The 15,111-nt window shown below is 38.5% G+C and overlaps 1 protein-coding gene across 1 annotated transcript in view; it reads left to right on the top strand.

The window, feature by feature from the left end:
* Positions 1-15,111, top strand: part of KCNQ1 (potassium voltage-gated channel subfamily Q member 1) — a 356,039-nt gene that overhangs the window by 103,942 nt on the left and 236,986 nt on the right. The window contains exons 7-10 of the mRNA XM_075163025.1: positions 2,039-2,149; positions 4,675-4,770; positions 7,035-7,157; positions 8,165-8,306. Coding sequence (XP_075019126.1) covers positions 2,039-2,149; positions 4,675-4,770; positions 7,035-7,157; positions 8,165-8,306 — 472 coding nt within the window. The remainder of the gene's footprint in view (positions 1-2,038; positions 2,150-4,674; positions 4,771-7,034; positions 7,158-8,164; positions 8,307-15,111) is intronic.

Here is a 15,111-nt window from a genome sequence, read left to right on the forward strand (position 1 = left end):
CAGCCATCTCCGGGAAAGCAGGGCTCCATCACGTGTAACGGTAACTTGGGAAGACAAACGCTATCACTCCGAACGTCCCCCCCTTCCTCCTTCTTCCCCAGCTCTATATGCTGAGCATGACGTCCTATGGTATGGGATATCCCCTGGGTCAGCTGGGGTCAGCTGTCCCAGCCGTGTCCCCTCCCAGCTTCTTGTGCCCCCCCAGCCTGCTCGCTGGTGGGGTGGGGTGAGGAGCAGAAAAGGCCTTGACTCTGTGTAAGCCCTGCTCAGCAGGAACTAAAACATCCCTGTGTTATCAACACAGTTTTCGGCACAAATCCAAAACCCAGCCCCATACGAGCTCCTGTGAAGAAAATTAGCTCTGCCCCAGCCAAAATCAGCACAGGTGCTTGGGTACTTAACTCGCTTTACTAATTCTTAAAATACTTTTGTAGGATATGAAACAATTTTGGAAATAAGCCACATTTTAAAAACTTGTATTAAAAATTAAATGCTGGTTGGACTCAATGATTTTAGAGGTCTTTTCCAGACCTCTTAGTGATTCTGTGATTCTACATGAATATTTTGAGTATCAGCAACTTGCAATGAACTTTTAACATCACCACCTCAGGCAGCTAGAGCTGTCCCTTTGTCGTGTGTTTGACAGACACGTAATGATGTTGCTTAGAAGGTGGACAGTTTGAGTATGGATGGCTTGCTTCATGTGTTTCTGAGGTACAGCTCAGGTTGCAACTTACATCCACAGGATTTCCCTCTGTTGTCTCTTTTAGTAGGAATGGACAATTATTAAAGTGGCTGACAGCCACGCTTTGCCTGAAGCACTTGTCATGACCTTTTATTTCCCCAAACCCAGGTTCTCCATCCCGTCACCCCCTTAACAAACATCTTGCCCCTATAAATCTGCCCTTCCCTCCCCTCCTCCCCTAGAGATGCTGCCCTGGGCATTGCCTGCATTTCTGCTGGGTAGTATTCATTACAGCAGACAGGTGAACTAGGAGCAACTGCAGGACAAGGTGGGGATGGCCTGTGTACGTTATTGTCTGGGACTAAGATCCTCTGTGTCCTGGGCAGCCGCATCCCATGCTGTCAGAAGAAAATCTGAACAGCCAGCAATTGAGGTGTGCTTCAACTGCTTGAGAGCTTCATGTGGTTTCACATGCTCTGGTTTGGTTAGCCTTCTTCAAAGTTACAGATAAAAATCTCTCTAATTTCCGATTTCAGGAATAGCTTGTGACATAGGTGAGTTTAAATTGCTCTCAGATGCCAAATGTATCCTTTTCTTCAAACAAATCCATTCTTTCCTTGAGCTCATGCAAATAATGACTTATTAAGCCTTGTTATGCTACATCACTGTGGTAGTAATCTTTACTTCAGTGTTTTGAAACCCAAACTCAACAGATGTTTCCTGCATGTGTGCATTAAATTATCTGTTCTTGCTCTTGATGTATTATATGAATTAGTGATTTGTTAGACTATGTTTTCAGGATCTTTACTGCATGGAAATTTTTCAGCTTCTCTTGCTATTTATACCAATATTATTCTCTAGAATACTTCATGTCTGACCCCAGTCATAGTCCATGGTTACAGTATATATACATATATGCTCTTTCTATGCAACAGCCCTGTAATACTCTCAGCAAACATTTCCTGCCCGTAAAGAAAATCAGCAATTCAGAACTGTTGGCAGCCTCCCCCGAAGGAAAGTGTATGATGTGGGCAGGCAACCCATATCCCAGTAACTTCATATGCTGTAAAGTTGCCTCAGCCATGAAGACTTAAATTAATGGTTTTACTTTACAAGATTTAAAACATGTATTTTATTGTAATTCAATTTCCTGTATCTTTTTCCATCTGTTATAGTCGGGGAAGCAAACCTGGAGAAGAGAGATACCTTCATTAATGTCACACAGACTGTCATTGGGAGAGTTATGAATGCAACTAATGTTTCTTTAAAATAAATAAATAAGGAAGAAAGAACAACAACCCAAAACTGCCACATTAATACTTGCTGTAATGCTCTATGTATTTCTCTTTACAGGTGACTGTTACAACTATTGGCTATGGGGATAAAGTGCCTCAGACCTGGATAGGAAAGACGATTGCATCTTGTTTTTCAGTATTCGCAATTTCATTTTTTGCACTACCTGCGGTAGGTTATCTTGCTAGCAATTTGGTGTTGACTTATTAGTTGTCAGAGGAAACTTTTGTTATTGATTCTTTAACCTTTCATTTAACCTGATGTTATGAAAGCTTTGTATTAAACTTTTATATTGTAGTTAAAATATATGTAGCTTGTAGAAGCAAAAGATCTTCTATAAGTAGCTAAAAGTAGTAAATATGTAGTGTTTATTGTATGCAACACGAGATTTGGTATGTATTTGAGAAAGAGATGTTTACTTCAAAATACTTTTTCTGTCCATCTCAGAAATGTAAAGGAAATTATTTCTCATGCTAATTACTTCTGGAGTCAGTCAGTTAGTGATGTTTTGGCTTTTTAAGGCATTCACTCATAGTTTACTCAACTGATTAGGTCCAGGGTGAACTGTAGAGTTCTCATACACATCCTCCTTCTAGCAAAGCTGCCGAAAAGATGTCACTGGCAGAGAGACAACAATAAGCAGCCAAGGACACTGATGCAGCTCTTTGCCAAATTAGAATCTGTCCATGGCCAAAGTCCCATTTTCAAAAGTGACCTAGGGCTGAGCTTTTAAAGGTGTTATGGCACTTTGTTTGCACTGAAAACAGGTTCCCAAGTACTTTCTAACAAGAAACAAGGCACTTGAGTACCAAGGGTAAATTCAAAATCAGTGAAACCTGGACTGTGGTTTCAAAACCCAGAATGTTCAGTGCCAAGGGTAGTTAAGGGTATTTTTTTTTTTTCACAAATTTAGCAATGCTCCTGAATCGTGCTGTTAAAATGTTTGTGCAAACTAAAATGTGCTGTTAAAATATTTATTTTTCAGCAAGTTTATCAGTTCAGTGACACAAACAGTTGTGTTAGCAGATGTTAGTGTAGTTGTGGCAGGGAAGTGGTGGGGGTAAGTACAGGATGGACGAGAAGAATACTTTTATGCCAGTACCGTCACAAAAATTCTTCACAACATGAAACAGTAACTGTTAAAACTCCAGCGGCTTTTTAAAATTAGTCAGTCACTTTAAAGGTACGCAACCTTTTGCAGAGGAGGGTAATTAAGTGTAGATTTTTAGACTCTCCAGCATGAGTTTCCCTTTAAAGCCTATTCTTCCCCCTCCTCATTCTAATCTCTTTCACATTTATTCCTTGTTTAGAAGAGAGATCTGGTAAATGAAGTGATCTGTCAGAAAAATGCCAAAAGTTACAATTTTGACTGAAGAGTTGTTTGGTTTTTTTTTTTGCTCAGACTTGAATGCCAGCAAAGATGTTTTATAAATAATTGTGTAGCAGCCCCACCTTCACAGCAGTGCTTTTATGTTTACCTGTCAGATTTCCCTAGTCTTTTGTAGAAGTAAAACAACAACAAACACCCCTTTATCAGTGTGATTTTGTTACTGAATTAAGTTGTTCTTGTGAGTTGGCCCAAGGGGGAAATTTAGGGTTTGAAGCGCTAGCAGAAAATAGTTGATAGGTAGTAACTATTGCATGCTGCCTTGTTGCCGTCTTAAATAAGGGGTGCTGCCTGAGATCACAGTGAAAAGTACTTGTTGTGGCTAAACACAACTGGTATGGGTTCTGGATCTAGCAATGATCCTTCATTTCCCAAATAAGTGATGTTTGAGCATCGTTAACTCTTTGATCTTTACTAAATGAACATAATAGGGAAGGGCCTTTCCTGTTCCTTTCAAAACACTTGATGATTAATACAGTTCTTAGAGGTTGAGCCAAGATCACTGGCTGCTCTGACACCTTGACTACCATATATAGAAAATGAATTATGTTTTTGTTGAGTAGGTGTAGTCGTGTAAGCTGATTTGTAGAAGATCTCATTTTTATCTGTGTTACTAAAACCTCTGTTAAATAGTCTATAGCTATGCAAATGACTACGTAAATGACTCGCTCTATACTTAATTTTGGACTTATTAGTTATACTACGTTTGGAGGCTGTTTTGGGTTGTACACCATTCAGCACCATTAGTCCATGTCCCTTGTCCTGAGAGTGGATTAGATGGCCTTGTGTTGAACTCGCTGAAGTCCTGACCATTTTGTAATATTCCTTTTCCTCTTCTTTGTCCTTCCCTCCCAGCATGGGTTAACACATGGAAATAGAAATTACCATACTACACAGTTAAAATGTCTGTCTTGTGCCCTGAATCATGCCATGCCAAAGCTTTATTTCTCATAAAAATGAAGTTAAGCACATCAGGTTAATATTTCTCCCTATTCTGTCGTTCCCCTGCACAGGCATTTATGAGGCTTTTAGAGGGTATGAAATATAATTTCTGCTCGTTCTTTAGCGTTTGAGTCCAGCTGACTTAAATAGGCTTTGGATCAGGGCATGATAGCATTCATAGTTTGTTTCAACAAGTAATACTAACTGAGTCTAAAAACTTAACAGTATTAAGTCATTTCCTCTGAATAATTAGTTGGGTTTTATGATGCTGAATAGAAGTTTATTAATACAACATAATTTGGCAAGCTTATGTGTGGTTTTTTTCCCCCTTAAAAAAAAAAAGAATCTGTTTTCTTTCTTCCCACAGGGAATTCTTGGTTCAGGCTTTGCCCTAAAGGTACAACAGAAACAAAGACAGAAACATTTCAACCGTCAAATTCCAGCTGCTGCTTCTCTCATACAGGTACTGAGTTCCTGCATTTTGCATGCTATAATTTCTTTCCATTTATAGTTTTTTTCAAAACTGTTGGCAGTATTTCTATGGCTGATTCCCATTAAAAATTGTATAGGAGTTACAGATGCAAGTCTTTTAAACGGTTTTGGAAATCCTACCTTTAATGTAAACTAACGAGCAGAAAAGTTCACTCCCAAATCAGTGCAATCTGTTTAATTCAGCTGGTTAAAATCAAAACTGAAGGCTATCCTGTAGTTATTGAACAATTTACCTTGGGAAAATGTTATGAAATGCTATGCTTGCATAGTGAAAAACAGAGAGGAGGCTTCATGTAAAATTGTACTTTTAAAAAATACATTGTTGCTTGTAAAAGCAAATGTCAGATATGTTTCAGTTTCCTTGGGACAAATAAATTCTTAAAAATCTCACGTTTAGGAGAATTAAGTCAGAATGTTAAATAGGAAGATATTGTCTGAACTTTTCAGCTCCAGGATAGGTGGCTGGGAACCACTGGGATTCTGCAAAATCAGTCTTTTCCTGTGGGATAACATACAGGAAGAAAAATTTTGACCCCTCTGTTAAAAATACAGTTGCAGTTCAGTGTCAGTAAGGTCAATGAGATTTTATCCTTTACTTCAGTGGAGCCAGCATTTCGCCCTGGAGAAGTATTAATATTGTTTCATTCTAGGTTTTTCCAGCTTTTCCTCCCTCACCTAGTATCTGCATGTAGCTTTAGAAGCACAGGGATCAAATTTAAAAGAACTCTAGATGTACACCTAAGCCGTATCATTTTTGCGTTCTCATATGACTTATTTCGCTAGCTTCACGAGTGAATGTGGATTTCCAGGTCAGGCTCTTTATGGAAACAGTAGCTAACTGTAAAGTTTATGCTTGAAACTAAACAGTCCCAGAGTTAATGTGAAAAAGGTTTAAATTTAGGGCTCTGGTTATAGCCAGAGATTAGCCAAAAATTTTCAGACTCAGTGTGTTTCGTTTGGATTGCATGGTCAGAAAAAGGTATGGTTTTGCAAAGAATGGATTTTTAGTGTTCCCACTGATTCTTTTGGGAAATCAACCCCAAATTATTGGGAAGCCTGAGATTGCATGTCCAGAATGTTGTACTTGGCACCATCTGAAATGTTAAGGAGGAGTGGAAGATAGACAATGAGTTGCTGACTACCTGTTCTTAATAGTGGTCATTATGATTTACTAATAGTCTTGGACTTCTAAAGGCCCAATTTAATAAGTGCTCTACAAATAACTTACAAAAAGACTATTCTTAAACCAAGAAGTTTATGAAATAAGGACAAGACAACAGCTGAAATGAGTGATACTTTTTTCCTGTATTCCTTCTTGTTTTCTTCTAGAGGCCAGTTGTTTCTTCCAGTACCCTATTAACCATGGTGGGAATTGTATGGTGATTGTCTGATCCTTTACTTGCCAACCGCTGTCTGTTTTCCTCTGTCATTCTGCCTTGCTTTGTTTCTTTCATGGAGTGTTTTCTGGCCTTTCCCACTTTAGATTTTGTGTATGTATCTGTGTGTCCTTTTTTCATGTAATGCGTAAGTGAGGATCTGCCTTCTTAATTTGGAGACTAATTATTAATCAACTCTGATGATAATATTTACACACTAAAGCGAGAATGCAGTAGTGTTTTGTCTCTGGTTGGTCTTGTTTCCTAGCCCTGCTTTTCCTCCGTGTTGTCTTAGAACATAGTACTTTAATCATTGGTGGTTGGCAGGAGGGAGGATTGGTTTGGGGTTTTGGCTCCTGGTTAACCGTTGGTGCTGTTCCCTCATGCTCTCAGTCTTATTTCTTCATATGAATATAGCCCTACTGACCACATCTGATAGTACTCTTGTAAGGCAGGGAAGAATGATTTTTGTTTTCTGAGTAGGAGCTTGAAACACAGGATGCAATAGGCAAAATGCTCAAAGTCAGAGAGGGGAAACTGGGGCAGAGCAAGAAATTCAACCCCAGTCTTTTAAGTCCAGTCTAGAATTCTCTCTTATTATTTGTTTGTTGCTAATGCGAACAAAAGTTGCATTTGAAAAGACTGATCTTCCTTTGTGGTTTGCCCAGTTCAAACTATGTGGTTTCTGTTTACTAAATAAGGATTCCAAACCATGCTGAGTTTATGCTTCCAGTGGGGAAATTCAAGAATACTGTTAAATAAAGAGTGACTAATGTGCTACTTGGAAGTTACTTTGTAGTACAGATAGCTACAAATCTGATTGCATTAATTGTTCTGTTGCTTAAAACATTTGTTCTAGACTGCATGGAGATGCTATGCAGCGGAAAACCCAGACTCTTCTACATGGAAAATATACATTCGAAAACCTGCCAGAAATTATCATTTGCTGTCACCCAGTCCAAAACCAAAGAAATCAGTGATGGTACCAGTAACTAACATTTCTTATTATAGTAATGTAAAATTTCTAAATTCGATTGAATTTGTTTACTCTCTAGAGGCTATTTGTTGTGTTTGTTTTACAGATCATTACTTGGTTTCAAAGTTTTATTTTCATTTCAGTTTTGAGATTTTCAGTATACAAGCATTTTAAACTATAACTTAATTTGCTTCAGTTCCCATGCTTGACTTTTTTAATGGATCTATGGGTTTGGAAAAGAGCAATAATGACCTAACTCAGGCACATCAATCAGCAACTTGCTGTTGTTGTTTGGAAAACCGTAATCGAAGGAAAAAAAGAAAAATACTATTTCCAAAACAGTAACTTATAATTGATTTAAAAAACAAACAAAACAAAACTGCTGCTTCTCTCAGCTATGGATTTCGTGTCTTTCTAAGCTTCTATGGTGAAGACATCTTGTGCCTACGAATGGTAGTATTTTCATGTCAACTGATTCCATAACTTAAGAATTTTTTTGTTTAAAAAACAGCAACAAAAAGCCTTTGTCAGAATCTTTACGTTATGTAATACTTAATCCTCTCTATTGTAAGAGTATTGCACAGTAGTCTCAAGCTGGAAGGAGAGGATGTTGTGCAAAAATCTTCCCTAGTATCCCAGGTTCATCTGAGTTCAGTAGCAATATATCCATTTGCTTTTTGCTGAAGGTATGATTTATTGCACCCATAAAATGGTAAAGATATTCTACAATAGTTTGATTTATATGAACTGTCACAGAGCTAGCAGGTTTTTTTACTGCAGGCAGGGGATTTGCTAATGACGATGTGCAGAATTCTAGTGATTAGCCATTTTTGGCGGGACGGGGGGCAATCTTACTGAGAAACTCGCAGTTGTAGCATCATGAAAAGGTAATTGGTCAGGCACTCTTTTGACTGGTTATAGCTCATTGGGGACTGCATTATTATTGAAGACATTACTGAAGAGACAACTAAATGTGGCTTGGTTTGAGTAATTTAATGTATGTGTATTTTTAGGTTAAAAAGAAGAAATTTAAGTTAGACAAGGACAATGGGCCTTCTTCTCCAGATAGGATGTTAACTGTTCCACACATCACTTATGACCACGTGACGGAGGACAGGAAACCTCATTTCAGTTTTGAAGCATATGAAAATTCTGGTAAGAGATTCCATTATAAAATGCCAGTAACTGTAATGGCTTCTATCAGTATTTACATACAGGTCCTCTTTAATATCTGTAGGAGAGAGGATGTCATTCTAAAGCAAGAATACTTTGCTTTTTGACTTTGGTTGCTGGCTTGTCTGGATGAGATTCAACCATTCCTTTAATGAGCATGTTCCACTGCAGACAAACTAAGATTATTTGTAATTTCTGCGTGCCAGAAGAGCTACTGTCTCTGAGGCTGGTGCATACATTCCCCAATTCTGCAACGGATTGAAACCACAGGGATTAGCTGTCAGCTTTTCCACGCAAAATTTACCCAGGATGTGTTACTATTGTACTTGCACCTCAACCAAAAAGGATTGCACATCTTGGCTGCAGTGAACATAGTCTGCTACATGAAAGCATCATGTGCTCCTGCCATCTGCTCAGTGGAGTAGGCTGTGAATCAAATTTTGAAAGCAGAAGTACTTAAGATAAATGCGGATCCATCTGTATTAACTGTCACTGTACAAAATGGTACAGTATGAGGAAAAAGAAAAAAGGACTTTGATAGTCACCTTATAATTAATAGCTTAGTTACAGTTGCTTTAGCTGTAATGAACTTCCAAAATAACTCTGAATTTACACTGTGGCTTTTTTACAAATATACTTTTATTAGAAGTTTTTAATGTGTATTGCTCAAATTTTGGCAGCAAGAATGAGGTTTAATTTTTAAGGTGTGTGTTATTGATTATAGATACCTTAAGTATTTATGTTTTTTTCTCCTCAAAAATTTGGCTGACCTGATTAAATTTAATGACCTTTAAAATAAGATAGCAATGTGCGCTGGCACCAGGCATATTTTAATTCAAGCAGTCTCACCTTCCATGTACTTTTTTGATATGCTTCTGTCTTGTCTTGTTCTGTAACATCCATGCTTTTCCACTCCTCCTTGGCCTCTGTTACGGAATGATTGCGAAATTGCATGTGGTGGTAGAAATGACATAGCTGTTAAAAGGTGGACAAGTACTAAGTCTAGTCTGTGTCTCAGGCTTTGAGTACAGATACCTTTCTTCAAAACAATCCAATGAATGAACTGTACAAATGCTTAGATTTGTAAAGTCCCACCTTTTATCACGAAGTTGATTAAAGGACAATATGATTTGCAGGCAGCCTACTACTGCCACTTCAAAAATCAGCTCTATAGCTTTCAATAAAAGGATTTTCTCTAATTTCTTCTGACACTTATCTTTTTTCTTTTTTATCTGTGTTCTGCTCTCTCTAAACTGTTACAAGTATACAGGACAAACAGGAATGTTAAAATTGCTTGGTAAGTTGAGGAAAATAATTCTATCTGTGGCATGCCAGCTTATGACAATGTAATGTTTGCAGTGCTTTTCATGTGTGTCTAGTGCCATATAGTTTCCAAGATATCTTTTGCAGCCAAGGAGATCTAGACAGACAAAAATGTGCATTCTCACACTTGTAATCACAATTGCAGCCATGGTTTCATTACAAAGAGAAGGGAGCACTCCTTTATATAAAATGATCTCTTTTTTTTTTTTATAATTGAGAAAAATTGCTTGTGTATATATAACCAATAGAAAAAGATGATCTACATATAAATAAAGTATAATTCATCCAGTACTTAAGTTAGCTGAGCGTGTAGCTGAGAATTAATTTCTAAACAAATAGATTGGGATGGAAGAAAAATTTTCCAGATTTGACCTCCAATATTGTGCATTCTGAAGTACATGCATCTGTTCCTGTAAAAATGCTTTGTAGATATTTGTGAACAGATGGGGACCCATAAACTAAATAATTTATTTTACTGTTTGTCTGATTCTGTGATCACTTAAGCAGCCGTGTAGTCCTGTGATGTTTCTAATGTGCTTGCTTAGGCACTTTCTTAACAATTGAGTGTTCCCCGAAGACTCTAGGATTAGAGCTAGGTCTGGGAAAAAAACCTCTGTGATTTAGTGAGAGTGCTGTGAGCCACCTGTAAGTTGTCTGCTCTGAATCCACTGAAGACAATAGAGGCTTCTTTTCAGTGATCGAGTGCAAGGATTCCCAGGCTTGGATTAAACTCTCTGAAAATACAAGGTTCAGTTTCTCCTCTGAAGCCACATGGAACACAGGTGCAATTAAGGTGGTAAAATAGCAGGAAACAAACCGAACCTCCTTGACTCCCTGACCAATCCTTGATCTGCCCATTTTTCGGTTTCCACTTTTCTCCCGTATTCCAAGTGGTGCATCTCCATTGGGCGTGAGCGTGGTGGAACAAGCTCAGGAGAGCAGCAAGAGCCATGAAGTCACCTGTTTTACGTGAACAAGAAATTCCTTCATCTTGGGGAAATATCAGAGGAGCTTTGCCAGCCACCATAGGTTCAGTTTCTATTTTCTAGCCAGGCAGCGTGAGCGTGGTGGACCTGGGAGGTTACCTAACACTGTTCTCACAGTCACTCAAAGAAATAAAGAGGAGAGTGTATTCGTACTTACTGTGAATAAGATTACCTACACAGAAAACTGAAGCTGCCAAGTCAAAAGCTTAGAAACAAGAAATTAGGAAGTACAAAAATAAAGGATGCTCATTCAGCTTTAATTTGGTCCTCAGAAAGCCTCTAGTCACATATCCATATGCTGCTTTCTCATATTCAGTAAGTTTTGGTTCTCTCTTTGGGCTGCCCACTTACATTCAAGTCTTCACACTCCTAGATCCCCCATCTGGCTTCCCTGCCAGTATCCTTGTGCACCCAGAGATTTCCACCTCCTTTTCTCCCCTCCTGCTTTCTCCTGGCATCATCAGCTCAGCAAAGATCCAAGAGCTGTGGCTGGACCGTGCCTACCACTGACAGAACACTTGCAAAATGAGGTTTTTTCCGGACTTTTAAACTCCAATACATTTATATTTTGAGAGTTTTTCTCTTTGTGTAAAAGTAAGGCAACACTTCTGAAAAATATCACTCTGTCCCAGTGTGTGAGTCCACAGGGCATTTCTTAATGAAATAGTTATTAAAAGGATAGCACTATTCAAAAAAACTAAACATAGCATAAACATTGTGTTTTGCTGAGTCTCTTTCTCATCATTGACTTCTCTTGCTTGTCTGAAACTTTTCCCCAAGAAATTCAGCTTGAGGAAGGCACTTGGCTTGAATGGTTGAAGTGGGCAGCTTCAAATTCTTTTTATGGGATGTGTCAGGCAGCTTCAAACATGGGTGGCGGTACTGGTCTGTCCACCTGACAGCACTGAAGTCTGACCAGGAGCTAGCTACACCCTGAACAGTATGAACCAGAGCAAAAGGCGTCTGACCCATATGAGGTTGTACACTTTGGAAAGGGAAACACTTGAGGAAACCCTAAAGTCAGGAAGGAAGGGGCAAACATATAGATTACTTTCCTCAAAATGGGACTGGCATGTAGGGAGGAATATTTTGCAGCAGGTGACACTGTCATGAAGAATGGGTTTGAAGAGACAACGATGCCTCCCCTAGTGGTGATTTAATATTCTGCTAACATGTAATGCACACTAGAAGAGTTTCGTACAAACTCTTTTCCACAGTATTTTTTATTTTGTTTTTAAAGAGGTCAGGTAAAACATACTATATTTTGGGTACGTCTGCACATCTCCTCAGCTGCCTCTCTGGAGCTTTTTTTTTTTTTCTCCTTCTCTCCCCCCTCCCCCCCATCTCTATTTTATGTGCATCTTTACTCTGACTCAGATTGTCATCGCTCCTGGCCATCCTTTTCCGCAGACCAGCAGTCTTCCAGCGCTCCTTCCTCTCCAGGTAAAGCTCATAATATTTCATTGCTCCATCACCTTTGTTAATTACTAAATCTTTGCAATGCTCTCAATGCCCTGTCTGGAGTTGCCTGCTGTGGCACAGAATATGATAGTGCTGTTTTTTAAAGAAAGCATAGTCACGTCAGTAGAATTTTGAGTTTGGAAAGTTGTTCAGGTTGTAAATTGCAAATGTTTAAATAGAAAAAAGACATTTTCTGCAGAACAGAGGTGTTTTCTAAATGATGTAATTAAAACTCCAATTTTCGATGAAAAATGCTTTAAAGTGTTTTAAATTTTTTGTCTGTGTTTGCAAAAGAGGAAGTGTAAAATATTTTCTGTCTTACTAGCCAAATACTCCACTACCAGAAAAGCATCTGCATACATGTCATATTGTATATAAAATTGTTGTGTTGGTACTATGGAAAACCCATCAGTAATTTCTTGTGTTTATAATCCCGGATTGAAAGTTCATGGAATCATAGAATGGTTTGGGTTGGAAGGAGCCTTTAAAGGTCACCTAGTCCAACCCCCTTGCCATGGGCAGGGACATCTTCAACGACATCAGGTTGCTCAAAGCCCCACCCAGCCTGACCTTGAATGTTTCCAGGAAGTTCAGAATTTCTGTTTTAAAGCAGGGGTTCTCATATTGCGGGGAGTGTATTTTCTGCCATTTCAAAGTAGTACTTGGCTCAGCATTATCAGTTGGATAGTCATGCCTGTTACCATAGTTGCTGCTGCTACCTATCAAAAATAGAGAAAATAAAGCTTGGGGACCCCTGAATTATGGTGAATATCCCTTGCTACACCTGTTTCCTGTTTCTTTTCACTCATTATTATCCACTGAAAATGAGTTTCTAAAGCTTCCTTTGTTTTTTCCTTTAGCCTACTTATTTAGAAATTTAGTGAATTTTTTTTAACATACTCTTTTTTAACACTGCTTTGTGAGAGAGACTTGTCCAAAGTCAAATGGCTATGAATTTATTTTTATAAATAAAAGAATATGCTGCGGCAGCATATGCTCCCTGGTGCTCTGCTTCAGCCTTGTTTCAAGGCACTTTGTGGCAGGGAAGCTCTCACTGATGCCATGTTCTTTTCTTGGTCCCTCCTCTCTCTCTGTGCAAGCAGGTTGCATGGTAGTGTTTTGGAGTGGTTCCTCCTTCATGTTGGAAGCGGCAACATACATTTAAGAATGAGAGCATAAAGAGCAGAGGGCTGCACCGGTCACCAGAACAGACTGACCTTGGTTATGATCTCCTTAGAGAATTTTAAAATAAATAAGAGGGAGGGAGATACCGTGTTTGCCTCATATTAAGCAGCTCTTCATCTCTGTATTCTCAGATAACAGCACTTTCAAGTGGGCTGAGGTACAGTCTTGACTTCACCTTCCTTTTTCATTGTGCCACTCCTTCTCTCCCCTGCCATGAAACTGAAAAGCAGTAACTGTGAATGATCCAAGAATAGCCGTTTCTGCAAATCCACTTGTGTACTGTAAGCACAGTTTAGTGAGTGTTCAGCAAACACTTTACATGGTTTTAGGTTCAGCAGTTTCATCACTTGTCATCAGGGAAACTAAAAAGGCTGTGAGTCCTTTCCTAGAAACTGGGGAAGTTTCATTTGTATCTTGTAGAAATGAAAACAGTGAAAATTTAACTTAGTGAAAGCCAAAAGGAGTCTGTTTCAAAGACATTTTGCTGCATATCTCAATCTGGAATTATTTTGCTTGTTTCACAGCCACTATTTTGGATGATGGCTACAGCAAAGTGATTAAATAACATGATACTAAAACCAAAATAGGAAGCTAACATTTGCTAAAACTTACCATAGAATTTTCATTTTTCAGTGCTGCAAGTGGCTCCTGCTTTTCATAATTTTATCTCCTAGCAGTTGTCTCTTTTTTTTACTGTGATTTCAGAAGTCTTCCTCTCCTATGACAATTTCTGGAGAGCAGACTTTCCCATTGTAATTTTGAATGGCCATGTGCCTGATGATACAATAACATTTTCTCTTCTGATTATTTGTAAAAGTTCAAATCCATTTCTGCCATATGAAGTTATCCACTTACTTGAGTAAAATGGTTGCATTTAAAAAAAAAAATTGTTTCCTGATATCCCACTTCTATTCCCATAAATTCAGGTACATTTAAGTTAGCTATTTCTGCTGTATCCCTTTAGCTTTCATGTTGCATTTTGGGAGGGCATTATTTACTGTTATATTATAAAGTATTTTATTTCATACAGTAGAGACTTCATAAATTACAACATTATAATTATTTCATTGAATGATCCAGCCAGTTGCACAGATAAAGATTTCTATGGAGATGTCACAATCTACGTATGATTTCTACAGAATTTTACTTGGTTTTATTCTCTATAAAATTCATTTACAGACAATACTGTAAATGAATACAATAGTGGGTTTAGTGGTGGTGTTTTTTTTTTTTTTAGTGGTTTTAGCTATATGCAAATTTTGTGGCTTCTCTAACAAATGTTAGGACCGTGCTGGAAAAAGCACTTAGGGTTCTTAATGTTAGAGTCTGGCAGAATTTAGGAGCCTGAGTTTAAAAATGAAATCTGCCTAATTTCTTGGATGCATGAAAGTGTTGGTAAACAAATAAGTTTGCCACTAAAAACTTCCAATATCTGAAACTTTGTGAAATGGCCTTCCCACTAAGGTCCTCATCGTGGATGAACTGAACATCTTGCCGCCTGTCTCGTGTCTGGGCTCAAAGATGAAGCACCCATGCGCCTAAGTGTGGGAGGGATTGGGAACCGGTAGACCGGTTCAGACAGTGCCTGACAGGAGCTGACTGCTCACCTTTAAAATGTCTAGGCTCCTTTGCTGAGCTAGGTCTGGCTTCTTGATCTTGGTCACAGTAATTACACCCCAGAAACTAAAACACGAAGTAGAGATGATATAAAAAGGAACTGATCTTGTCATTGAATTGCGCTCATGCACGGTTGCTGTAGAGAGGTGGTCCATGGTATGGCTGAGTATTGTACAATAAGTTTTATAATGCATGAAGCTGCCTGTGATATAGAT

Source organism: Calonectris borealis, chromosome 14 (genome assembly GCF_964195595.1).
Source record: "Calonectris borealis chromosome 14, bCalBor7.hap1.2, whole genome shotgun sequence".
NCBI classification, from domain to species: domain Eukaryota; kingdom Metazoa; phylum Chordata; class Aves; order Procellariiformes; family Procellariidae; genus Calonectris; species Calonectris borealis.